This window comes from Octodon degus, unplaced genomic scaffold (assembly GCF_000260255.1).
Source record: "Octodon degus isolate 3935 unplaced genomic scaffold, OctDeg1.0 scaffold00018, whole genome shotgun sequence".
Classification (NCBI taxonomy): Eukaryota; Metazoa; Chordata; class Mammalia; order Rodentia; family Octodontidae; genus Octodon; species Octodon degus.
The window spans coordinates 14,373,667-14,400,259 of record NW_004524594.1 but is presented as its reverse complement, the minus strand read 5'-3'; the positions used below and the strand labels follow the sequence as shown (position 1 = coordinate 14,400,259).

General features: G+C 51.4%; 1 protein-coding gene across 1 annotated transcript in view; it reads right to left on the bottom strand.

Annotated features, from left to right (window-relative positions):
- Abtb2 (ankyrin repeat and BTB domain containing 2) overlaps positions 1-26,593 on the bottom strand; it is a 165,384-nt gene that overhangs the window by 39,597 nt on the left and 99,194 nt on the right. Inside the window, exon 2 of the mRNA XM_004627058.2 lies at positions 1,375-1,521. Within this exon, the coding sequence (XP_004627115.1) occupies positions 1,375-1,521 (147 nt within the window). The remainder of the gene's footprint in view (positions 1-1,374; positions 1,522-26,593) is intronic.

Below are 26,593 nucleotides of genomic sequence, written 5' to 3'. Positions count from 1 at the left end.
ATCTGATAGTAACTTTAAAAGCTGGGCTTGAATTTTGTAGGTCTTATCTCATTCGTGTAGACATTTGCACCTACTGCACTGTACAAAGTTTCGGTCCTTGTCCCTGTCCCACGGGCTATGGAAGGAGCCCAGGCTGGCTGGACTGGCTCTTAGGTCCGCGCAGGTATGTGCCTGGCGCTTCTGTAACTTCCTCCTACTTGAGAATCAATGGATCCTAAGCTCGGTGAACTTGGCCCGGAGCCCAGAAACACCCACCAGGCATGGAAAAACAGGCCCTCACCCCTTGTTAACCATGAAAGGCTTGATCAGAGGTGCTGCACGGGTTTCACTCTGGTCTTTCCAACCCTCATTATGAGCCATCAAATAAAAACGGCAGGCAGGCCAGAGTCTGGAATTTAGCACTGTCTTGGCCACCTCAAAAAAGAACAGTTTTATTTTTTTAAAATCTCTTCACCTTAAAATTTTCATGGGTACAGAAGGATAGAACAAAACATAAGGACCCAAGCTCCCTGCATAGCTGGACCCGATACAAGAACGAAACTTCTCACCCTCCCAGGCAGGCTGGGCTTGGTGGGGTAGGGAGAGTTAACGCATGTAAAACCCAGGGTAGACTTCTAGGGCCACGGTGCGCGGTGCCAAGTATCACTAGCCTCATTAAGCACTTGAATCTCAGAAGAACTGCAATATCTACCTCCTCCTCTCTCTCCTCCCTCCTCCATGGCAGGGAGGCAGAAAACCCTCCAGTTTCAGAGGGAGGGACAGGGACGATGTAGCAGGTGACACAGCCTGTCCTGTTGTCTCTGGGGAGACTTTCTCTGACTTCAGGAGTTGCAGAAGACAAACGCCGGGTGGGACAGAACTGGTTTCCTGTGATACACGCATGTGCCTACACCCTGAGTGAGGGGGTTGTTTTCTCCCATTCGCTGGAAACAATGCAGGGGACAGTAGGGATCAACTCTCTGTCCTCCCGAAGCTGATACCACTGTACTCAAGAGGAGGAAGATGATAAAGTACTGACAAGTAAACTGGCGTCGTGTGGGGGTCTGCACGCGGCATAAAGCCGAATTCCTGTGTTCCTGGAGGGGAAGCAGAGGAAGGTGCATGGGAGCTTGTTTATAAAGGGAGGAGGCAGCCCTGTCTGATAAAGGGCCTCCAGGGAGGAAGCTTGAAAGTGCAAAGGATCAATGCATTTGGGCATCTGGCGGAAGATGCACAGGCCCAGGGGTAGAGAAGCAGTTGAACAGCAGGCCTGGGACTGCAGGGCCGTCGGAAGAGCTAGAAGGCAGCGCTCAAGGGGAAGTAGGCGGCCAGTCCTTTCCCACCTCCCTTGGACCCCAGCCCTGCCCGCCCGTGGAGCGCACAGGCCACACTCACTCAGTTCTGAGATGCTGCCCACGCATGTGGCCAGGAGGGACTGCTCCAGGGTCCGAAGCTCCAGCTGGGCATAGGCATCAGCTCGCTCATCGTGGGCCAGAGACCCACCGTTGTAGGGGCTGAAGTACGCAGGGAGGGAAAGGACACCTGTGGGGCAGCAAGGCAGAGAGGTCACCACGGGAAGCTGGGAGAACTTCACGGGCCACAGCCCCTTAGAGAGCCCTGAGAGAGCAAGGCCAGGGACGAATCACCATGAGCCCTGCCACTTGTGGCCGAGGCCTGTACCCAGGGGAAACCATCCTTTCTTGGTGTTGCCCGAAGAGCTGGCCTGCTTTCACTGAGGATTCACAGGGCGCCTGAGTGGCACTGTGCTCGGTGACAATGAGGCCTTGCTCAGGGGTGGCTGAATCACAGGAGAGCAGCCATCCTGCCCACCTCAAGGCCAGTGACACCTGTGGAGTCCTCTCACATCTCCTCATTGTCTCCTTTCTCCTTCAGGCTAAGAAGGGGCTGGAAGCCACCCCTGGAAAGGGATGCTGCCTTCTCCACTCCAAGAGGGCAGACACATCCCAGCCCAGGCCAAGTCCAATTAGTGTTTCTCATTAGCACGTCAGCAGCGCAGAGCGGAGCTGTCAGAATCCATCCCGGGGGTGACAGCCTGCAAATCCCTCCAGCGAGCTGTGCAGCTTCTCAGAAAGCCCCAGCAAAGCAAAACCAGGCTGTTTAACATGACTCCTGCTGCTTATGAGAATGTGGTTCCAGTGTTCTAGTTGCAGCGATTCTAGAAGAGATATCTCCAGCTTTTGGTAACTGCTCCTTTTCTGTCCAAAGTTCCCTTTTTTTGTTTTTAAAGAAAAAACCCCAAAGGATTTCCTGAGCTAACTGGAGACCCCTCCAGCTGTGCCCAAGTCTGGGTAGGCTGCTCTGTGCCACCCATGTGAGGGATAAGAACAGTCACACTGCAGGCAGGGAGCAACAGGGTGGTGGGGCCAGGGTCCCCAAGAGGGACAGCTGGGGCCTATGACCCTAGGACTGTCACTTGCCCCACGGTGTGACCTCAGGCAGGCGACTCAGCCTTCTGCATCACTGGTTAGCTGGAGAAAGCTCTGTCGCGTGCTGTTGCTGTTATTTTTACTTTGTGTGGCAAGCATAGGCTTGATTTACATGGTTGCATTTATTTTTTCCACGACCCTCATGATGGGCAACCCTGGCTCCATTTTTAATATGGAGGGGGCTGACGTAGGAAGGGTGTGAGTGATCTGCTCAGAGGAAGGGAGGGCAGGGGAGGGCTGGGATTCAAATCTGGACTGTGAGGGCTCAAGGACCTGAACGCTTAACTCACTGTGAGTCCACAGCTGCTGGGGCTCAGGGGCTCAGCGGCTCAGGCATGAGACCATGCAACAGTGAGGTGATGGCCTCTTTCCCCAGGATGGCCCCCGCTGAGCCCTGTGTGTTTTTGTTTCTTGGGCAAAGAGTCCTGGCCATCCCTTCCTGCCCCTCTAGCCGTCCGGTCACCCATCGTGGGTGGCAGTGACTCTACCATCTCTGCAGGGCCAGCGGCCAGCGTTGACTCTACAAAGCCTTGTTTGCCTGAGAGGAGGAGGAAGGGCATGTCGGCAGATCTCCCCCAACCCCGACTAAGGCCCTGCTCCCTGGAGCAGAGATTCTCCCTGCCAGCAGAGTAACCAAACACATGCGGACAAGCTGGTCCTGAGCATTAGAGGAAGAAGAATGAAAGAGGAAGCTATCCCAATGCACACTCCAACCCATAGCCGCCCATCCTGGCCCAGCCAGGCTTCTCCTTTCCCCCTTATTCAGTAACAGAAACAACACTGGGGACATGTGGATCAGATTTGCAGTGCTTAGGGCAAGGGAATAGGAAATTCAGCTGATTTGTCAAAGGATTCCCAGAGAGAAACGTATCGTTAGATCTAGTAACGGGAGTTGGCAGACCTGTTAATAACTGTTCCTATTTTCCCAGGAGCTTTCACTTAATACTATGGCAAGAGTAATTTTGAAACTATTATTAATAATAGTAATTGACAACAACATAGCTTTTGCATGGTACCTTTTACTTTTTTGTCCTTTTGAGGCAACGTTTCACTATACATTTCAGGCTGGCCTTAAGCTCATGGTGATCCTCTTGCCTTGGTCTCCCAGTAGTACTTTTTACTTTTTAGACATTTTTTCATCTAGTAATTCTTACTAGCAAAGGAGACAGGGCAGTCATAATGGATCACAGCCATTTGAACTCAGGCCTTATTCTGAGCTATCTCCCCGGCCCCCCATCATAGACTTTTAATGATGACTTTCTACGTGCCTGGCACTGTGACAATAAATTATGTCTGTTGTCACGTTGAATCTCTCAGGACTTCAGGAGATACTGTCTGCACCCATCTTACAGAGGGGAAAAATGAGTACAGGCAAAGGTCAATCATCTGCCCACAGTTACCAGACGCCAACTGGGGCTGGAACTTCAACCTCTTCATTCTCGAGCTCCTGCAATGCAATGACATTCTGACTTGGCCATCTGGTCTTTCTAACACCTAGGACATCTGAGAGGAGAGGGCTTCTGCATGGGCTTGAGGCTTGTGAGGAAGAAAGTCAGAAACCTGAAAGTAGGATTTCTTCGTGCTTGACCAGTCTGCAGATGCCTCACTCTGAGGCCTTCTAGAGGCCGCCCATGAAACTACAGCCGCGAGCTCCCTTGGATCTTCCTCAGTTCCAGAGCTTATCTTCCAGATCTACTCTTAACAAACCTTCCTTCGCAGCATCTATACTAAATTTGACCCTGTTTCACATAAGCCTTCTCCTCAGCAGTTTCTTGTTGAACACGGACATTTTCTTCAAGTTCTCTCAATTCCTCAATGTTTTCTTCTTACTTTCTCCTAAATTCCCATAGGGGCCCAGGACAAGATCTTTCTGGAAAATTAAATAAAAAAGAAAAGAAAGAAAAAGAAAAAGAAAAAAAAGGGGGGACCTCTTTTCTTTCACTGTAAAATCCTTGGGAAAATGTGTTTATCTTAGCTGTGATGACGGCAAGCATTCTGCGTATTTCCCTGGAGTCCCTTTCTTAGCTGACAAGGACAGCCCTGTCCATCCTGGTCAAGCTGCACACACAGAGAAAGCCCACACGCATCTCTCAGATCCTCCCTGCATAATTAGTTACTGGGTGCGATGCAGTGTGCACAGTCTCATTATCCTCTGCCTCCCTCTGTGACTGGATCGGCATTTCTACTGAGATGAAAGTCCCACTCGACCTGCTTCTGATGAACTCGAAGTGTCTGCATTTCTCTGTCCGTACGCAGCGCCCTAGTCCTCACCACTCACTTCTTCATATTCACTGGTTGCCCTGCCCTTGAATCTTGGAGCTCACTATCCTGCTTCCCAAAGCCACAGCCTCCTCTTCTTCCTTCTCCTTCTCCACAGTCTGCTGTCTGAGGACAGCACACATGCACCCAGCTGCCCAGCAAGAGACACACGAGTCATCCCTAAGCACACACTCCTCCTCCTGCACTCCTGGCCAGTCACCAAGCCCAGCTGTTTCCAGCGCTCAAAAATGCTGCTGCCGCCCCTGCTCTGCTCACCCTCCTCTGACTCTCTACTCTTCCCCTACTTCTTATGGGGCTTGTGAAGAAGGGAAATAATTCTGCCAGTAAACAGGAAAGTTCTCAGCATCTCTCAGGACATCAACAGAGTTGAGGCCCAGCGTACCAGATCCTTGTTGTTCCCAGCACTGGTCCCTGAACTCTGTTCTAGTCCCTGGGTTGCAGAATCTCAGGGGATTCTCCACTAGTGTCCACAGAGGGTACCACTGAGGTGGGTGGGAGCCCCCCTTTCTCTCCCATGGTACCCACCAGGAATTTATCCCAGGTTGGTTTGCAATGATAGAGTTTCTTCCAAGCAAGCTCTAAGCCAGAGCAGATGGGCTGCACACAAGCTGATGAGCCAAGCTTCCAGTTCAAAGGTATTGATGGCAATTTCCTATCACTGTAGAAGTGGCTGTCAGCTCTGTGTCACCAGAAGCCCTGTCCAGTGCTGGGCCTGGACTCCCACTGACCTGTGTGTGCTGCAGCACCTGGGGGGCCCTACCAGCCATTTCCCGCCAATCATTCCACCGTCTAACTTCTGAATCGTCAGCAGCTGGAGCAAACAGACCTTGCTGTTGCCACTTCCTACGGTCTAACTTTCCTCTCAGTCATGGCCACACCTCTCCTCCCACCCCCCACACACTGAAAGTGTGAAGCTGTCCTTTCTGTGCGAAGCTGGGTAGGCTTGGAGTTCGGCTTTTGACCATTATCAGAAAGCCACCAAGGTAGTGACATACCGACCCTTCCGACGCCACAACGTACTGACAGCACTCTCTTTAGCCTTCTAAGTGTTCTGAGGCAAATGAGCCCGGTGGGTCCACACAGCTTGCAAGCCTGAGCATGAGAGCCCCTTCCCTCCCGGCCTGACCCCCAGGCTCCCAGCAGATCTACAAAGCTACCTGCTTAGCACAGCCAGCTGCCAAGGCCACAGCCTGTCCCGCGACCTTGCCATGCAAGCAGGATGCTGAGGATTACTCCTTTACTGCCCTTGTGGGGGAAACATAAGGCTGGGCCTCTTCTGCCATTTTCTTAGAAGCTGCAGGCTTGGGTGGAGTTCAACCCATAAGCTTCTGAACATAAAAGTTATATTAGCGCACTGACGGGTTTCCAAATAGCCCACTTAATCCAACTCTTATTTTTTTGTTAAAGCGTTTCCACTCTCTGGTCTGGAACTTTATATATAGTACACTGAATGCCCCATTAGTCGCAGAGTAAAGTACTGCGATGTTGAAGCATGAATATTTCTCAGAAGGACCAAAATGGGGTGTAAAGACAAAAAGCTTCATTGAATGGTGGCTGTCCTGGCCTTCTACGTCCAGAGGAGCTGGGGGCCTACACAAGGCAAGGGAGAGCTAAAGCCCATGCGGGAGAAACTGGAAGTGGAAGAGAAGGTGCTTGCTGAGCTGTACCACTTAAAGTCCAGGTAAAACACATGATAATCGAGGGGGATGGGAGAGGGTGCGGCAGCAGGGAGGGGGAGGGGAATAGAATGATGCAGATACGGTCTGTAAATGTACCCATTCCCCAAGATGAACATACTCCCTATATTTCACAAACAGGTACTAAGAAAAAGGCTACTTCATTGAGGCCAGCCTGGGCAACGCAGTGGGTAAGAGCCCATCTGAAAGCACATCTAACTTCCGGGTAAACTTATCATCTTGATGATACGCGATGCCCAAGTAAAGAGAAGGCTTTGGGAGATGGGGTGAGCAAGGGCATGCTTGGGGGAGGGCGGGGCAGGGGGTCTCAACTGGGTTGGGAAAGGGAGGGGTGGGGGAGGGGTTAACCAACATGCAAGCCTCAGTGAGGACCCTAGCAGCGACACCACTGCTCCAGTGCCCGGGGTACCTGGCTGGGCCGCTGGGCCAGGCCCACACTAGACGACAGAGGCGGGTCCGCACTGGTGCGCTGCACCACCCTGCAGGAAATTAAAAGCAAATAACACCTCGCCCGTCTAAGCGAGCAGAACGCTGCCAATGAAAAGTGGTCTTCAGGGAAGTCCAGCTGGGGGCCAGAGCTCACCATCAATCAGTCAAATAATAACAAACAGTCAATGACCACACAGGGAGCGGGCGGCCAGAGGGCCCACGGCGAGATCAAAAGGGGGCACAGTGTGCCATGAGCTTTGCCATTAACTCCCTTTCTCCTAAAAAGAAGAGTGGTCAAAGGCAAACCCTGCCCTGAGTGCTGCGCTAGAATTTGTCCTGCTGGAATCTATGGGGGTCTTTGAGCTCCTGGCAGCAGACCTGCTGGAGGTGGTGGTGGTGGTGGGGGTTGCTGCCTCTTGCTTCAGCTGGTGCCAGGAGTTCTGAGAAGCCCCAAGCACAACCAGCACACAGACGGGGAGAGAGGGTCACCATGAGACTAGGTGACCCTGGGATCCCCGGGAATGCTGGCTCAATGGCATTTGGTGATCTCTTTCATTATGGTGAGTATCAGACCTGGAGATTGTCCGCAGGGTGCTGGTAAGAAAACCAACTTTGGAGTGGCACTGTACTTTTGAAATAAAAAACTCAATACAATGCAGTTGGTTCAGAGCTGGCTCCTCTCTCTGCGCGAGAGCAGACTCAGGCCAGTCACCGTGCAGAACAACCTCAGGAAATGAAACTTAAAGTTGAACATGGGAACAGTCAGCAGTGGTCACAACACTGGGCAGCGGGGAGCAGAAAGCCACCCTGCTCTACCGAGCTCTTTCCTGTGGAATCCAACCCGTGTGTCACCTGAACACCTTTCACAAGATTCTGGACGGCCTCTCTGCACAGGCCTGAGGCAGCCAACGTGGCAAGGACTCCAGTGGCTCCAGAAGTGGGAGCCTGGCAGCCTCCTCTGAAGAAAGGGAAACGTACCTGGTGGCCACCGTCCTTGGTTCTGTCACCCTGGACTCGCAGGGAGTGAGTGCACTGACTCCCAGGAGCCACGCGACAGTGAGCCACGTTTGTACAAAGGAAATGAATTCAAAAGACACATTCAAGGTCGTCGGTGGTGGCTCAGTGGCACAGCACCTGCCTAGCATGTGTGAGGCCTGCGTTCCAACCCTGGCACCACAAGGAAACAAAGCAAAGAGCCCCTGAAGAAAAACACGGAGAGCTTAGGGATGAAGGTAAAAATCAGCATTTTCTTCTGGGGTTGTAACAATGCTTTGAACGACCACGTTTTCCACTTTTTTTTTTTTTTTTACAGTGGTCCAAGATGGCCTCAAACTCATGGCAGTCTTCCTGCCTTGGCCTTCAAACTGCTAGGGTTATAGGTATGCTCTGTCATGCCCAGCTCTGAATATGATTTATAAATGTGATAAAAATGATCGTCCTAAGGGAGCTGAGGAGAACGAGACATGTAATTAGAGGCAGAAGAAGTTGGCAGAATGTTTCCTCTCCCCTACTTTTCATTATTTGTTTTTTAAGACAGTCTCCCCATGTAGTCCAGACTGGCCTTGTACTCAGTGATCCTCCTGCCTCAGCCTCTCCAGTATTGGGATTACAGGTGTGCACCACCCTGCCTGGCTTCAGAAAGTTTCTTCTAAGTGAAGGGTTAGCCATAGTTCCAAATACAGCACAAAAAATATCATAAATTAAAATTTTAAAGAAAAAAAAAGAGTGTTAAAACACTTATTGAGGGCTGGGGAGATAGCTCAGTAGAATAAGCACCTGCCTGGCAAGCGCAGGGTCAGAATGGAAACCTAATATCATCTAATATTTTTGTATGGAAGGATTTTTTAAATGAAATCATTGTTATTCTAATCACTGTGACCTCAGACAAAATAAATAAAAGGAAAGCTTAACTGTTTTATAGAGATTTTATCAGGAAAAAACTGTGAGAAGGGGAAGGAGCACTCCGTAGGAGAAACTGAGGCAGAGAAGGTTCTAGAAACTTGGACAGGAAGTAGGGCTCATCCTGAGGCTCAGTCACTCTGAGCTGCCTTTCACCTGGCCCAGGTAGTGATGGTTCACAGCGTGCGTCACTAGTGAGGCTTTCAGCTGTGTCCCTGCTGTCCCCAGCCAGTGTGACCACCTTCTAGCACCAGATAGGGCCAGTGCAGGCTGTAAAACGTGGAGACCTGAGAACAAGGAGAAGCCTCAGGCCACACAGCCAGGATGGATGTGGTGGGAAGGAGGCTGGTGATGGCTGTGCTGGGCCAGGGGCTGAGAGAGGAGGGGATGCACATGTCAGCACCATCCCAAGCTGCCACCCAGCTGGCAGGAGAAGAGGGTGCTGGGGGAGGCCACCAACCATCAGCTCAGACAGGATGACAGGGTGGGTAGCGCCTGGGCACCCATAACAAACCTGAATCATTCCTTGGGGCCTGAATAAAACGAAAGTATCAAAGTAGGTCGAGGGCAGGTGGCCAAGATCCCTGCTAACAGTGTGTGAGCATGGTGGGCAGAAGTGGATTGTACCTGGACACACGCTGCTTCAGGGGATTCTGGCTCCGATTCTGCAGTCGGACCCTGAAACTCCTCAGGTAATGATTTAAGGGCATGGATCAGGGAGAGGAGGTTCCACACCATGGAGCTGTGAGACTCTGATTATTTACACCTCCCTGAGCTCAGCCGGCCACCTGTGTAACAGGGCTAATAACAGCTCCTGATGGAGGACTGAAAGGTTACAGAAGCAAACAGGTAGTGGCCCAACACACCGGAAGCATATGGTGAACAGGAAGAGTTTTATGAATAGTCTTGCTGAGTTGGGGTAAAGATGCTATAGAAAAGCTATCAGCCAGGGTCCCTCTATCCTACTGATTTTCTTAAAGGTCACTATGCTCTGCATTCATAAGGGAACCTACTTTCTGTACGTGTGCCGCTAATCCTGTACTCATTTATTCATGTATTGAAAATCACAATCACTGCTGGGCATGCTGGTGTGCTACGGAGGCCGAGGCAGGAGGATTGCTACAAGTTTCAGGCCAGCCTGAACTACATAGTGACACCCCATTTCAAAAAATAAAACAAAGCAAAGCAAAAACGACACCGCTAACTAAAGTGACAGGAGCAGCCGCACACTGGGGGGCAGGTTTAAAGGTGGCCAGGACAGGGGTCTCTGTTCTCTGGGGTCTGCAGCTTAGTGGAAGGGAAGGCGCAGGGATGGGGACAGGTGGGTGGGGGGCTCAGCGACTATGATGAAGCTGTACTTGGAGTAGACACATTATACACACACTGCTAGTGTATTGGGGCCGCTGCAGGACAGTGGCTCATGGACAGCCCGACAGACTGGGAGCAGCAAACTGTTTCCCGGAAGCTCAGACAGTAGATCTGTTTGGCTCTGTGGTTCACAGATCTGTCACCACCACCATTCAGCTCTGCTGGTGCACTGTGACTAGAGGACTAGTGGGTGTGACTGAGTCCTTGGACAATGCTCTGCGTACTGGCGTTTGAATTCCACCAACACTTCCTATGTCACAAAATGTGCTTCTTAGTATTTTTTTTTTAAAGCCATTTAAGAGCTGGGTGTGGTGGTGCACCCCTGTCATCCTGGCCCTCGTGAGGCTGAGGCAAGAGGATCGTTGCAATTTCAAGACCAGCCTGGGCTACAAAGTGAGCTCAAGGCCAGCCTGAACTGCATGGCGAGACCCTGGCTCAAGAAGATAAAATAAATAAATAACGATGTAATATAACCCCTCATTAGTATAGCGCTGCATGAAAACATGGTGAATGGGACATGACCTAGGGGGTCCTCGAAGGACTGAATGGGGGAGCTCAAGGGGACAATGGTGCGTGACAGGCTCCAGCCACAAAAATCTGAAGGCTTGGACTCTGAGGATTAGGAAGACACACAGAGGGCTCTAAGCAGGGGAGTGGTCGGGTCACCACATAATTGGGGCAGCCACGCTAGGCAGGAGGGGGCCAAGGGATGGCAGGGTGGCATTCAGAGATCCCTGCAGGTGGCTGGCAGCACATGCTCTGCTGTGGAATTCATGGCCCAACTTTCACCCAAGCAGGCAGGATGCTCGCTGCCAAGGGTCTCCCCACCAGATGCCCATTTGTGTTAGCTTTGGTGCCAAGCACTGGACGATCCGAGACAGACTGCAGGCTGTGTTCACGGGAACTCATGTTGAAGGGACCTCATCGGTGAGCCCCGAGTGAAACACACTGTGGTGACTTTTTTTTTTTTTTTTTTTTTTGGACTAGGGATTGAACTCTGGACCTTACACCTGCCAGGCAGGCACTTAAGAGGTTTCATGACCTTTAAGATTGGTCATGTCCTGGGACCAACTTTAACAGCAGCTTTCCATCTGTCAGTCTTTAGAGGTCAGGAACATAGCCATGGAGAAGGGGCTCTTCTGTTGGCTCCTGTATAGCTTGTGCTTTACAACCTGGGCCAAGACAGAGAGCAGCCCAATGCCAAGGGTGCCAGGGGCACCAGAGCCTAGAGGGATCGCCACTCCTGTGGGACTCATGTAAGGCACACCCCGCCACACATACAGGTAGGGGCTACTAACAGGCAAGTAATGAACCTATATCCAGAAAGCACTCTTTCACCCTGAGACCCTTTGCGCCAAGGCTACCTTTGGGAAAAGCAATGTAAGGCTAGGATTTAAAAACAAAACAAAACAAAACAAAACAAAACAAAACAAAACAAAACACAGGTTTTATTTTAGTTTACAGCAATTTTAGGTTCATAGTAAAATTGAGTAGAAAGTCTGTAGATTTTCCATCCTCACACACAGCACTTCCAACATCCCTCATCAAAAGGGTCCCTTGGTCACAAGTGATAAGCCTACACTGACCTGGCACTATGACTTAAACCCATAGTTCACACTAAGTTTCCTTCGTTCTACTCATCGTGGTCTGAATGTGTCCCCTACCAAAGTTCATGTGGTGGAAGAGTAACCCTTGATACTGGTTTTGATGGGTGGCATAGGGCAAGGGAGTCCTGTCCTGAGTGGGCTGAAATCACTATAGAGAGTGGGTCACTTGTCATGGGTGTGGGTTTCTGCCAATAAGCTGAGTGTGGCCACCTCAGCCTCACCCCAAAGCCTTCCTCTGCTATGTAATACCTGCTGCTGTCTTAGGACATAGCGAGAAGACCCTTGGCAAATGTTGGATGCTTGATTTTTTACTTAGCAGCCTCCCAGGACAGCCAGGACACCCAAGTGCTTCCCTTGCGCCATCTACACGGGAAAGCCTCCAGCTAAGCCTCCCCATCTCTAGATAAAAGTTCAATCAGCTCCCCAGTCAGGGTCGGGCTCCCCGGGGAGCACCTTCATCCCATTGGCCTGGGCTCTGGAGTGTCCCCACCTTCCTGCAGAGGTGTGCATAACGCTGTGTGCTTCAACTACAACCTTGGCCTTTGGCCCGAAGCCCCTCCATGTTTGTTTTACAAACTCCTACTTACAGTCTCAAATTAGGCTCATTAAAAAGCCAGCTCCCTGTGGGGCTGTAAACGTCACGCGGGCAAGTGGAGAGCGAGTTTACGAGGCTGGAGTGTGACTGGCCCACCAGCACTGCAGAGGACCCAGTGGAAACACTGAATCAGCCTGTTTCGGCAGCAGCGCCCCAGTGCCTCTGGGGTGAACGGGGTTAGCCCTCTGTCAGGAGAGAAGCGCTAGTGAGAGCTCATTGGGGACAGCGGGCTGCAGCATCCCTGGCTTTGAATGTTACCTCTAACAGAGGGGTCGCTGTACTCTGGAACACTCTCCCCTCTTCTTCCCTCAGCCCCACTACTCCCCCCAAGTCATCACTGGCAGCCCAGGCTGCTGGCCGCTGTCCCCCTGCTCCAAGCACGGGCTTACCTTTCCTCGTGTTTCCCCTGCCTGTTCTCGGCGTCCCAATTCCAGTCTCCAGGCCGCTAGTCTCGCGCCCCGGGATCAGTCTCGTTGCTGACCAGTCCACATGCCCCACGGCACGTGCTGGCTGAGGCCCAGTGTGGCCACCCGAATCTTCCCTTTCCACTCTACTCACTTGACACCCAACTGCAGGCTGGTGAAGGTGAGGAAGAACGCAAGTCTTTCCTCAGCTTGACTTAAGTTTTTGGACCTAGTTCCTTTGTCCCTGACACACAGGACAATACTGCCCTCCGGAAACAAACACCAACCCAGAACACATGCTACGCCCAGCCAAGGGTGAAGTGACCAGCAGAGATAACTCAGCGCCCGCCCTGCAGGTGCAGGCTACATCTTCAACAGCTGAGCTGGAGTTAGCTCTCCCCACAGCCGCAGCACCAGCTCCTCCCTGCTCTGATGTCTGCCCTTCCTCCCATACTGTGAGGCTGTGGGAGTGCACAGTCCCGGTGACCAGGAACTCATGCTCCTTGAGGGAACTCCGCCATTCTGTCTCCTTGAAGCATCCAACCTGGCCCTGTGGCCATGTGGCTGCCTTCCCCAACTCTGTCACAGGCTTCTCTCATGTCACGGTTCCAGACCCTTCTAGCCCGCCCGCTCCTGCTCATATCCAGACCTCATGAACAACATGCTGTGTATGCGCCATCCCAACTGGGTCTGAGAATCCAATGGTCTAACCCTTCCTGGACACTGACACACCCTCACTGCAGCCCCCACGCGGCTGGCTCCCCACTCTGCCAGCCTGTTTCTCCTCAGGAACTCTTCTTTCCAGCGCTTCACCGAGTAGCCGCAAACAAGCAACAGCTTCCCTGAGCTCACCTGTAAAATGCGGGTGGGGGCTGCATCTACCGTCAGCATAGGAGCGTGAGAGCAAACCGCAGAGACGATGCACAGCACGGTCCAGGCACCCAGGGGCCAGAGCGTCGCAGTCCTAGCGGGCTCACATGCTCCCTCATGGTCTCTGCTCTCCGTCCCAGGCCCCCATTCTCAGGCTCGAGGTTCCCATGAGCAGCAGATCATCCTCCTATTGCTTTCCACTTACAGGGGTGGAAACTGTACCTTCCCCCTCGCTCCTTCCCCATCTCCGTCATCTCTGCAGCTGCACATATAGCTCCAGGGGCACTGGAGGTGCCCGGTGAGTCTGCGACACCAGCATTCAGAGAGGGTTGACTGTCACCTTCAATCCCAATAAAGCTTGATACTCTCAATAGGATAGCAAATCAGAATAGTGGCTCTAGTTTCAGATGGTTTGATAAGCTAAAGATATATATATATATATATATATCTCCATGGTCTGGTCTCCACTGCACACATATGTGCAGCTGGCCTTCAGGGAGGGCCGGCATCAGAGGACAGAAGTACTGCCTGCTTTGGCACTGACTCTGAGGGAAGGCAAAGAGAGGGGCTGGTCAGCGCGGTCTCCAACATCAGCCAGAGGCGGGCCTAGGGAGCAGGGCGCTGAAGCGTTGCCAGCGAGGCTCTGCCGCTGTCGTGGCTGATGTTGCTGACTGCAAGACAACAGCTCAGGTTCTGGGCAAGGTTTGAGGGCTGCAGAGCCCGCCCTGATGCTTCTTTGTCCTGGCCTTAAAAAGAGGGAGAGAGAGGAGGAAAAAGGAGAAGGGAGAAAGGAGAGGAGGAGGAGGTATGGGGGAAATAAACACCTGTGCCACCCCAGTGCCTTGGGTGTACAAGTCCCAGCTATGCTTCCATAACTGCAAGAAGCCACTGCAGGTTTGATGTCTCCTGCCTCAGACAGACACTGGAAATGGCCAGGCAAGATGGGTCCCCGAGGCTTCCCCTCTGGTCCTGAAGCCCAGGCCTTGGAACAGATGGTATTCACAGAGGCTCTTATAGGAGGGAAAGCAAAAGCAAGACCCTCACGCAAGTGACAGCAAGGGACAAGTCTGCCTCCTCCAGGGCAGATCAGCCCTACAGCTGGCTCCAGGAGGGTGTGGAGGAGCAGCAACAGCACTAACTGTCCCAGGGGCAGGTGAAGGAACAGAAAACAGAAGCTTCTAGGGGTGAAACAACTTGCCCAAGAGATCGCAGCCAGTAAGCAGAGAGGCCTGCATTCTTACCTTTCCACTGTAGGAAAACTAGGCCTGATATTTATGAGTCTAAGGTAGACATTTTTTAAAATTTGAAGTGTAATTCACTTATCATAAAACTCACCTATTTCAAAGTAACAGTTTGGTGGCACTTAGTGCACTCGGAGCTGCAAGACCCAGTGCCGTTCAATTTTCAGAGTGCGTTCACCTTTCCTCACAGAAACTTCAGGCCATTTGTAGTCTCTCCCATTCTGTACCTCCCTAACCCCTGAAAGCACTAACCCACTTCTGTTCCTATAGATTTATCCATTTTGGACATTTCCTATGCACAGGATCATACAGTATATGGCTTTTCGTCTCTGATATTTTTTTTTTTGAGGGGATAGGGTCAGGATCTTGTTATGTAGCTCAGATTGGTTTTGAACTCATTTTATATTCCAGGCTGGCCTGGAACTTGAAGCGATCCTCTTGCCCCAGCCTCCCAAATGCTGGGATTATAAGTATGCACCACCACACCCAGCTTATCTGGCTTATTCATTTATTTATTTGGTACTGGGGATCGAACTCACAACTTTGCACTTGCCAGGCAGGCGCTTAAGCCACTAAACTATCTCCCCAGCCTGTGGCTTCTTTTATATAGCATGAAATCTTTGTGTTGTGATACTGAGGACTGAGCCTCGCACATGCCGGGAAGCGCTCTACCACCGAGCTACATCCCCAGGCCTTTGTAATTTTGAGACCGGGTCTCAGTAAGTTGCACAGACTTGCTTCATATTTAGGGTCCTTCTTCCTCAGCATCCCAAATAGCTGGGATTGTAGATAGCCACAACCCCAAGACTGCTTTCTCCAGCAGTCTTACGTTCCCAAGGGTGCCATGAAGGGTCTAATTTCTCATCAGCTTTGCCAACACCTCATCTGTCTTTTCAGTTACAGAATTCCTAATGAAGCAGTGTCTTATAAGACACTCGTTTAAGAAAAGTATTTATTCATTGTCACCACATGGGCACTAGCTTCTGCGCTACAGCAGTCCTTGTTAACAGCAGTGCCACCACAAGGGACACAGAAAGATCAAATGAAAGCACATTATCAAGAAATCAGTCCACAAGATTAAGCTGACCCTGAAGGATTAAGCCTCTTTACCAGGGTCTTATTAAATTACCTTTATCACAACTGCAGAAAATACAGCCAAGCACAAGACAGGAAAAAAAAAAAATCACCCATAATCCCACTCCCTAGGGATTGTCTTGCTTATTGTACCAAGAATCATTTTCTTCTTCCTTTTTGAAGGTCACTGCTACCTGTGTCACTGCTTCACTTTCTGTGACCAAAGCATGGTGACTTTTGTTCCTTTGTTGCTCAGCAGCTCAGCCAAGAGAGACACTGAGAGAGTGACACAGAGAGAAAGAGAGAGAGAGAGAGAGAGAGAGAGAGAGAGAGAGAGAGAGAGAGACACTCCCAACAAACACAGTGCACATACCTACACATGCACACCCGCCCTTGCCTCTCCTTGCAGGGATCATTTTGATCTGCTAAGGGGGAACAGTGGCCCAGTGACCTTGTGGACACCACAATCCACTGTGGCAGTCACACTCATGCCACTGACAGGGACGCCTGCATCTTGTAGCTAACAAGGTCACAAGCCATGCCACAGGTGGCAGAGATCAGTGAAGAATCTGAGTCACACAGGGGTTCAAATGCCTGATTAGTCACTAAGGACCTTGTACAAACCTTCAGTCTCTGAGGGGGAAAATGGACCAATCATACTTCTCACCTAACACCTGTGAGAGCCAATGGCAGTGTCTAGGATGCAGGATGGTTCAACAATGGTAAGTGGGACAGGGGTGGAGGCCACGGGACCTCACACAGCTTCCACCTAAGGTTGATTTGACAACTGGCTTGGCTTCTTCTAGTCCTTCCCGTCTGATTCCCACCTGAAAGCCTTAGCCTGGATTGGGCAACACTCTCCCTCTTTCTGAAACTCTATGCAGCTCCATCAGGGATTTTCCCCTTCCTGTCTCCTGCCTGCTCGGGAGGGGGCAGAGCTAGGTGCATTTCCTCGGAGGAGGAGGAGGACGCGCTCCAAGCTCCCGGTGAGTCAATCCTGACTTCAGCTGAGATCATGCTGAGGAGCTATTTGTGGATACCTTGGTGGGGCCAGCTGACTGCTGACTCACAGAGGCAGGGGGAGGGAAGGGGCTCCCATCTCAAGCAAGAAGCCAGGAACAGCTGATACTGAGAATTGCTAGGTTCTCCTCCCCGACGGCCAGCAGCGGGCAGAGGCTGCAACCAGAACCTCAGAGCCGCTGTAAATTACCCAGGCTTCCCCAGCAGGGAGATTCCTGCCTCATTCACTTTCACTGATAACAAGGCTCCGGCAGCACCCGGGTGCGGTGCAGCTGGGCAGGGGCGGCACCACAGCCAGCTCCACCCTTCAGAGGACAGCCCAATTTCCCACTGCACCCCAGAATCCAGCATGGGCGCCACCTCCCTGGAACTTGGGCAAGGTGCTTCACGTAGAACCTCTTCCTAATGAAAACACATGGCTACTGGACTTGAGAATGCTCAGTTGACTGTCCCCACTGAGTTACAGAGCAATGCTTTCTGCTCCTACCAGCCTCAGAGGCTGGGAATCTCTGACCTGCCATGGAACAGAGCTCTCTTACTTCCTTAGACAGAAGGCTTATACAGAGGTGGCTATGCCTATTACCCGTTCAGTGTCTGGTACTACCCCTTCCTTCCACTGCAAATGCAAGCTCCTCATGTCAGGGATTGGCTGAACAATGTTAGGCTTATAGTACATGCTCAGTAAATCCTTCCTACAACTAAATGAATGCCCCCAGTGCATCATCTGAGCCTGACCCAAAGTGAGTTACTCAACCTCTGGGTCTCAGTTCCTTCATCTATAAAATGGACGTGGTTTCTTTTCTTGAGTAATGTTCAAATCACAAAAAGCAAAGACCTCAATGCCTGATACAGAGCAGAGAGTCTAATAAATGAGCCTTCTTTATATTATCACCATCATCAAAGAGGTTGAGGATCCTGAATCTACTCCCAGAGAGCTACATCCCAAATACTGACTGGCTGAGTGGCTGTTCCATGAATGAGCCTCACAGAGAAGGGGTGGGACAGGGGAGACCAAGAGGCACTGGGGCCTGTGAGCTTCCTTCCAAAGAGGATTTGCCTGTGGAGCATCCAGGATGCCGAGGGCGGGTCCCTTTGCTTCTAAGCCACGAGCCAGTGGTCCTGCCACCGCCCTCAGGACAGCCCCCAGCCCATCCCTAATGGCCATTTTCTGTGCCTCTCCTGATTGGGGTTGGCTCAGGCAGAGAAGGCACTAATCAGCCACAGGAGGGCCGTGCTGGCTGGCTGTTCCGTCCTGGTGCCCTAAGTGAGGAGAGAAGGCTGCCCTCCTAGAAACCAGCCTTCCAGGTAGCAAAGCCCTAGGCAAAGGGTACTGAGGTAGGGACAGGACAAACCAGCCATGCCAAGCCTGGGCCCAGGGTGGAGCTCTGCAAGGAAGAGAGTGGAGAAGCCGGTGGAAGACGGTGGAGATTCTGATCAGGAGAGGAAGATTAAAAATGGAAAAAAAAAACCCAAAAAACAAAAAAACCAGGCTGAAGAAAAATAATCACAATAAAGAGCTTTTTTCCCCTTGAAAGAGAGGTCATTGGGAATAGACTACTGTTCATTGGATATGCAAAAAAAAAAAAAAAAAAAAAAATCAAATTATTTTTAAATAGCTGAAAAAGGGAAAATTTATCTTTTGCTCTTGGAGACATTTAGAGGCATCACATTTATCTTCCATTTCTGGCCTTGTGTGAAGGGCAGAAAATACAAAATTTAATTTAATGTACTTTTTTTTTTTTTTTTTTTTAAAGAAAGAAAATTCTTTCTGGTTTGAGCTGGTGCATTGGGTGGGTTCAGAGACCTTATATCTAGGTCAGGTGAAGACCCTGGTGGCCCGAGTTCTCTGCCCTCTAAGCCGCAGATTATAGGGAGCTACATTGGGAGGACCCTTTCTTCTCTAATCCCTTCCCTGCTCTGCTCGCTTGCTGGTTTGCTGATGTGTTCTAGGAGGCCACAGGGCCCGAGGCCAGGCCGGGGTCTCCAGGGGAGCAGCAGGGATTGAGATGTCACTGCATCTGAGGCCCCAGGCCTGTCGGCTGGGTCACTGGGGAGGGAGGAGAACCTAGAGACAAACACACCCACGTCAGCACATAGCCCCTCCCGGATGGCTCAGCTCTGCCTGGGCCCTGCTCCTTCTGGCCAGCCTCCTGGGTCCCGGGTGTGCCACAGCCAGCTGGGAGTCCTCAGGGCTTCTGACCACTTTTAAATATCCAGTGCAATTTTGAATATTCAGGTTATTTTGTAAATATTTGGTGGAGCTGTTGGCAGCTATAATCTGTGGTGGAAATGACATTTTTCCCTGCTTGGCAATCCTCAAGTTTACAGAGTCAAAGTTACCAGGCCTGGTGACACATGTCTGTAATCCCAGCACTGGAGAGACTGAGGCAGGAGGATTATGGAGAGTTCAAAGCCAGCCTGGGATTTATAGCAAGTTTAAGGCCAGTTTGAACTGACTCAAAGAACAAGACAAAAAAGTCAAAGTCATTTAAATTGTATGAGGGAAGTGAAGTATTTATATTTAGAAATACTTTATGGAATCGTGGCCAAAAGCAATGACTTTGGGGACAAACTGTCCATGTCTGGACCATCCTGGACAAGTTACTGACCTGTGTGCGTGTGTGTGCGTGTGTGTGTTTGAGGTTTTTCTGTCTTTAAAGTGGAGCTCGCGGCATCTACTACTATGAAACCTACCCGAGGTTATGAAGCTTAGCTGTGCTAATGGGTCAGGTAACTGCCCAGCGCTGTGACAGGAAGCCAGGTGAGCCCTCGAGAGAGAATCTGAGGTCTTCTTCCTCCTCTGTATGTTACTACTACGTTCGTTCGGGGTCAGAATCTGACCACAGCACGAACAGCTGTGACGACCTGAGGGCGAACCGAGAAGACAGTCTGGAGCCCAAAGAGTGAGGGTCTGGAACCAGCCCACCTGTATTTCGGGAGGCCCCTCTATTTGGGGGGCTCAACTCAGCTGTCACCAGGGCATCCTCTCTTGGGCCAGTGTGGCTTCCTCAAAAGGTGCCGACGGGGGCCAGGGCACCCAAGGGTCAGGGCACTGTGGCGGCACAACTTCCTCTTCCTTCCTGTGAAGCCAGGCCTGGATGGGGCGGAGTGGCTTACTTCTACTGGAAATGGGCGGCCCTGACCAGGACCTCAGCTCTCCTCTGAAATCACTTGGCCCAAGCACTACCAGCTTCCCTGGCTTCCTGTAACAACCTTGTGGATGCCCCTACTTCCCCATTGGACTTTCCCCTTGATGAGGAGGACTATTAAAGCCTGCTAAAGCCAAGAAGCTCAACCTGAACATGCCCCTCTCTCCAAAACCCTTATGCTGAGTCAAACAGTCTTCCAATTGGCCCTAAAGCCCGGTATCCTCCACCATCCATTACCGCTTGGGCTGCGCCACACCTGTCCCCCTGTGCGTCTCAGACCTGTGAGGTGTTGGGGCCACAAGGCCTTGAACTTGCTGCTCCTCACCCCACATATGTGCTTGGCTTCCCAGTGCCACTTCTCGAGGGAGGGCTTCCCTGGTCTGAACTGTCTGCCTCTAGCTCTCCCTATTCACACTTCCTGTGTTGTTCTTCTCTAGAACACCAACACCATCAAAGTATACCTAGTTATTGCCTGTCTTCCCCAAACACTACAGAATCTCCAGGAAGACAGGGCTTTTGCCTGCCTTATACAGTTAACATCTACAGCAATGCCTGAAATATAGTAGGTGCTCGAGAGCTACTTGTTGTTTTGGTGGAACTGGGGATTGAACTCAGGCCCTTGCACTGGCCAGGCAAGCTCTTATTCCACTGAGCTATCTCCCCTGCCCATCAAGAGCTACTTTTTTTTTTTTTTTTTAAATCTTTTAAAGTTTATTAATTTGGTACAGGGTCTTGCTATGCAACTTGGACTTGTAGTGATCCTCCTGTCTTGGCTTCCCCAGGGCTGGGCTTATAGGGGTGCGCCACCATGCCTGGTTTCAGGGCAGGCACAGCACACCTGGGGTCCTGGGGCTGGCATGGCATGTGGTACTGGGGATCGAATGGCAAGCATTTAGAATGCCGAGCTACCTCCCCACCCTCGAGAACTACTTGTTGAAGGAACGGAGATGTGCCACAAGACTACTTTCATACACATTTGTACACGTACTGAGGCCCACTGTATGCCGAGCACTAACATGCGCAGTACCACTAAGTCTTGCACTGGCCGGCGAAGGGAGGTCCTATTTTCACTTTGTAAATGACAGAATGGAAGCTAGGAGCTGAGCCATAAGCCTTGTCCCCTCTCTCACTGCATTTGCTCTATGACATCATCACTTGGGTCCAGTTCCCACTGGACTGGAAGTTCCACGAGGCACAGGGCTGTGTGTGGTCCCCAGTCATCCTCCTGGCAAGGTGAGTAGTGAACGAGGCTTGGAAGGTCCCTGTAGGCCCTGTGCCTACACACACAGTGTGTCTGCCCTGAGACTGAGCCAACACAGACTCATTCCCACCTCTGCCTTTTTTCCAACCCTACCTGCCCTGCTTGGGCTGACAACAAAAAACAACTCATTTTAGGACTCTTGATGTGCTGTAGTACAGGTAGCTCCTCACCAACAAAGCTCTGAGGCAGGCTCTGGGATTCCAGGCTCCAAAGCTGTCACTCTGCCTCTTCATTGTCCCCTCCCTCAGCTCCTGGGGAGCACCCCTTGGCACCCCACTGCTGGAGCTCTTCCAGGCCACATGGACCATTTTCCCAGAGAAGACCTGCCTCTACAATGGTATTATATATATTAATATATATGTAAAGAAACATCGAATAGTCAATGGGACGAACATCCTCACCACCACAGACAGTTAATGGACAAAGAAGATTTGATAGGTCATACAAAATCATAACCCCAATCACTACTCATTACAGTTAATTTCCCCCTCCCCAGAATTCAAGACTGAATGAAAAGAAGGAGACCATGTGCATCTCTGCCCCTAGTCACTCCTTAAAGCTGGAAGGCAGGAGGACTCTTGAAGGATACCTCCCACCTGTGGCCACACTCTCACGGGATAAACTGACTCCATTCATCAGAGGTGGGGCTGAGCTGGCAGCAGGAGCAGCTCCAAGGCCAGGGCGACAATCAAAGGGTGCCGAGCTGAGGATCAGCAGGGCCAGATGTGGGGTACGACCCCACCCCTTGGCCAGGGGCCTCAGGGTGGGCTCTGCTTCCTTCAGCACTGCCCTGGTGCCCACAAAGGATCACACCTATCATCATAGGGGGAAGCCAGGCACTGCAGCACTTTCTAATAATAAACTAGTCCTGGGCAGGCAGGGTGTAACTAAAGGTCCATGCACGCATCCGGAAGGCTGGGCACAGGCTGGCAGAGCAGAGGCCTTCCTGCAGGGACTGTGCAACAGGGACTACCTCATCCTCTGGATTACTAGCCTGACAGCGTCCGTGCCACCATGAAGGGACAAGGTGGTGAAAGACAGGAGATGCGGGAAGGACGAAACACACAGGACACTGCTGGGAATCTACATACAGGAAAGACACAACCCAGCAGGCCTGTGAGCATCTCCCACCTCCAGAGCTCCCGTGTCAGTAATTTCTGTAAAAGATGGGTTCATCTTTAGATAGAATGAAAATGTGGTTGTCTCGCATTCTAACATATCAGTGTTCTTCTCCCTCCACTGGCACAGAGCCATGTTGAGCTTTTAGGGTCTAGGGCTGAGTTTACGTCAGAAACTGGCTACAGCCCCAGGAAGGCTGCCGGGAAGGGCTGAGCTCCGCGGAGATGCCTTGTGAGCATTCTACAGGCTGATCCTGCCCCCAGTAGAGTAGCGAGCCTGCAAGTGAGTGCCCTGGCCCTGCATGGGAACTCACTCCACCAGTTACTGTTCAGGATAGCTGCGCTGCTGGTCTTCCCCTTCCAGAGCGCTCATATGACATCCCTACCCAATCTGGCCAGGTATGGTGGTGCATGCCTATAATCCCAGTACTCGGGAGGCTAATGCAGGAGGATCACTCTGAGTTCTAGGCCAGGCTGGGCTACATAAGTGAGTTTGAGACAGCCTACGTGGTCTTAAAAAAAAAAAAAGCAAAAAGCAAAAAGCAGGACGCCTCCAAGCAGGAATGATGTCCTGGATACTTGTTTGCAGTACAGATCTATGAACTGCTGCTATCATTCTGAGTCACAGCCATCCACGCCCTCCTGGCTGAAGGCATTGGTGCTCAACACAGAGGGCAGAAGACTCAAGGGCCAACGGGACAGTCCCTTCCTGCTGTGAGATACCCCAGCTGCTCTCTGACTCCTGGAATCCTGGGGCCTGATATTTACTCCAGATGCTGTCAGGCACTCTGGGAGAAGCATGTGACACCCAGAAGCCTTTAACAACATTGAGGCCCGTGATGGGTGACAGCTAACATCATCATCTGATTATGCTCTGCTCACCAGGCTCAGTGAGCTGCAGCGAATGCTGGGTGTGGTCTTCCCTTTTGTAGAGAGCTATGTCCCCAGCTGTCCCACTGTTTTTTGAGATAGGATTGTGCTAACTTGCCTCAGCTGAGATCAAACTATTGATCCCCCTGCCTCAGCCTCCTAGAGTGCTGGGATTATGAGTATGTACTACCACGCCTTGAATGAGAGTTCTTTATTTTTTTTTCCATAATTTTACTGAGGAATGAGAGTTCTTTAGTAGTCGTAACTGCACTGAGTGGGGGAATCATACTGGCATCCTAGGGGAGTAGGGGATAGTGTGTGTGTGTGTGTGTGTGTGTGTGTGTGTGTGTCAGGGGAAATGACATCCAGATCTTCCCATCACAAGCCATGACACATCTAGTGAATCACCACGGGCCAAGATCTACAGGGCCCCTATTTATCTCAGATCCAAGTGGTCCACACGGGTGTGGCTTTAGTGAACCCTCAAAGTCTTTGGGCATGCTGTCTCTGTTCTCCAGGAAGGGGAACTAAAGCTAGAGAGGTCAAGCAGCTCACCCAGTCATAGCTAAGCAGAGGACTGGGGTGTCTCAGACCTGATGCCACCAGCCCCTGCAGTCCAGCTCACTGCCTCGGGAGCTTGACAAGGGGACAGGGGATGTGTGGCTCAGTGGTGGAACCTTCCAACTTTCAAAGTGCTCTCTCACCTAAGATAACCTTGGCATCTTGTGGACAGTGTGGGGTCTTGCGGGGGGCAACTGATATCTCCACACTGAACTGGGAAGAGGAGGACAAGACACTCAACTGTACTGACTCCTGCTTCAGCCAAGGACTGACTCCAAGGCCTGGCCTTGTGACCCCCAGAGAGCCCGCACCCCTTAAACCCACATTCTCCATCAGATATCTTTCTCCCCTGCTCATGGTGGAAGGCACTGGCATCTAAGAGTTCCTGCTGTGTTCGAGCACCCTTCTGGTACCAGGTTGGCATCTCTTTTAATCCACAACAGTAACCCTAGGGAACAGGCCCTGGGCTTATCCCAAGTTTGTCTCTGAAAATGGGAACAGCAAGGCTGATTCTCTTCTGAGGTGTCTGTGCAGATTCGGTGAGATCATTTACAGAAAACGCCTGGCACAGGCTCAGTGTTTGAGAGGGGAAAGTTTGGAGCCTGTGGGCTGGCATCATACACCAGGAGTGGGTTCTCTAAGGCACACCCCAACTCCAGGTGCCAGGCAGTGACTCGCACAGGGCATTCCCCAGGCTTATAAAGAACTGTCCTGGAAAGCCCCACCTGCTATGGCCTAGGTCCTCTGTGCTAGAAGACACAAGGGCATCTGGAGAAAGGACAGAACATCAAGCTTTGGTTCTGAAGTACTGCACTTCAAGTTGGCCCCAGGGCTGACATGCACCAACCACCTATTTCTTTCATACCTGTTCCAGGTCAGACTTGCACTGGCCTGGAGTTTCAGAGACAAAGACAAAAGCTACTCTTTCGGCAGCCAGCTTAGGTACCAGTGGGGAGCATACATCCCTCTAAGTCACCTGCTCCTGGGAAAGGGGCGCTGACCTCCACAGATGTCTTTGCTGACCACGAGAGGTGGCACTTTCTCTTGTCTATTTTTAAAATCGCTTCTAAGTGTTAGGTGACTAAACAGCTCTAAAACACTCAGCAGAGAAGAGAATGATCTGTCAGGGGTTCCCTGACCTTCAGAAACTCAAAGTGAAAATGGAAGTGGACTCAGGTCAGCTGGGGGTGGCTAAAGGCAGACAAATCGCAGTTTCACTGGCAGCACAAAGAGATGGAAAGCCCTGAGCATTTTTAGTGTGACCAGGACCATCTGCAGCTGGGGTTCTAGCACAAACGCAGGACAACAGTGCATGCTGGGAAGAGGGTCAGGCAGAGCACAAACTTCATGCCTGTGGTAAGCAGTTCTTGTAGACCGTCTTGCTGAATTTCATTTACTCTTCACCACAGTGGCCAAGGGTTGGGCTTACAGTCAGTTCCTGATTTGGTTGTTACTAAAACGCTCCTCCCCTACCAAGCTCATTGCGTCACTAGCGAGGCTGCCAGCTGACAGGCTTCTGATGTCGGCTGTATAACTTCAGTGGCTGAGTTCACAGATAGGCTCGTCATTTGGTGGTATCTTTGGGAAGGGATAGAAATAGGATGTGGGACCTCACCGTGGAAGGGAGTGGGTGGTGCAGGCCTGGGCTTGAGGGCTGTATCTTTCCCGCCCCTCCCTTTCTGGTTCTTTCACATTCTTTGCTTGTAGGCTGCCCTGAGGCAAACAGCTTTCTTCTGCACTGGGCCCTTCTGCCACCATGTCCTCAGAGCCGCAGCAAAGGAACCATTTGGTTGTGGGCTGAAACCACGCACCATAATAAATCTTTCCGACTTAAGCTATTCACGTCAGGTATTTGTCCCTGCACTGGAAAGCGAGTGAAGCAGTCAGCCTGGGTTATTCTAAATGTTCACCACTACTTAACCCACTGTGTGACCTTGACCTCAACTCTTTAGGCCTCAACTTGTTCATCTCTAAAACCAGAGTTGAATCTACTCTGCAAGACTGTTGGCAAGAACAGCCAGGTGCTGTGTTGCCTGACTGTACTCAGGAGCCTGAGGGAGGAGGTTTACCAAGAGTTTGAGGCCAGCCTGGGCTACACACAAAGTTCAAGTCTGACCTGAATTACATAGTTAAGATCCTGTCTCAGAACACACACACACACACACACACACACACACACACACACACAGAGTTATTGTCAATTTTTAAGTGAATAATCCTCTTCAGGGGGAGCCTGTTCCTACCTTACTTCCTGGCCAGAGCTGAAGAACCAATGTAGCCACCTCCCACCAGCCTTTCCACAGGCAGAGGGCCTGGGAGTCCTTGGCTTACTTCATGCAGGTGTCACCCACCCAGGGATGGCATGCAGCCACCGGAAATGCTCTCCCAGCAGACCTGAGCCCTCCCTCTCAGCAGACCCAGGTACTGAGAGCCCTAAGGCTGGGACGGCAATTCATCCATCTCGGGCATCATGGCTTCTGTGGGCTTTCTTTCTCTCTGATCCCAAAAAGGCCAGGGAGGCTCGTGTCTTAGAAGGATGCCCTGTTCAGACAACAGCACTGCCTCTTCCTATGGCTCCTCAGACACCTGGACACACCTGGACTCCTCTCCACTGCATGTGTCTCAGGATGAAGAGGAACAGAAGCATTTTGGTGGGCTGCCACCCTGAGCGCTGGTGTGGCCAAAGGCCCCGAGCCCACCCACTCTCCTCCAAAGCTGTTCTCA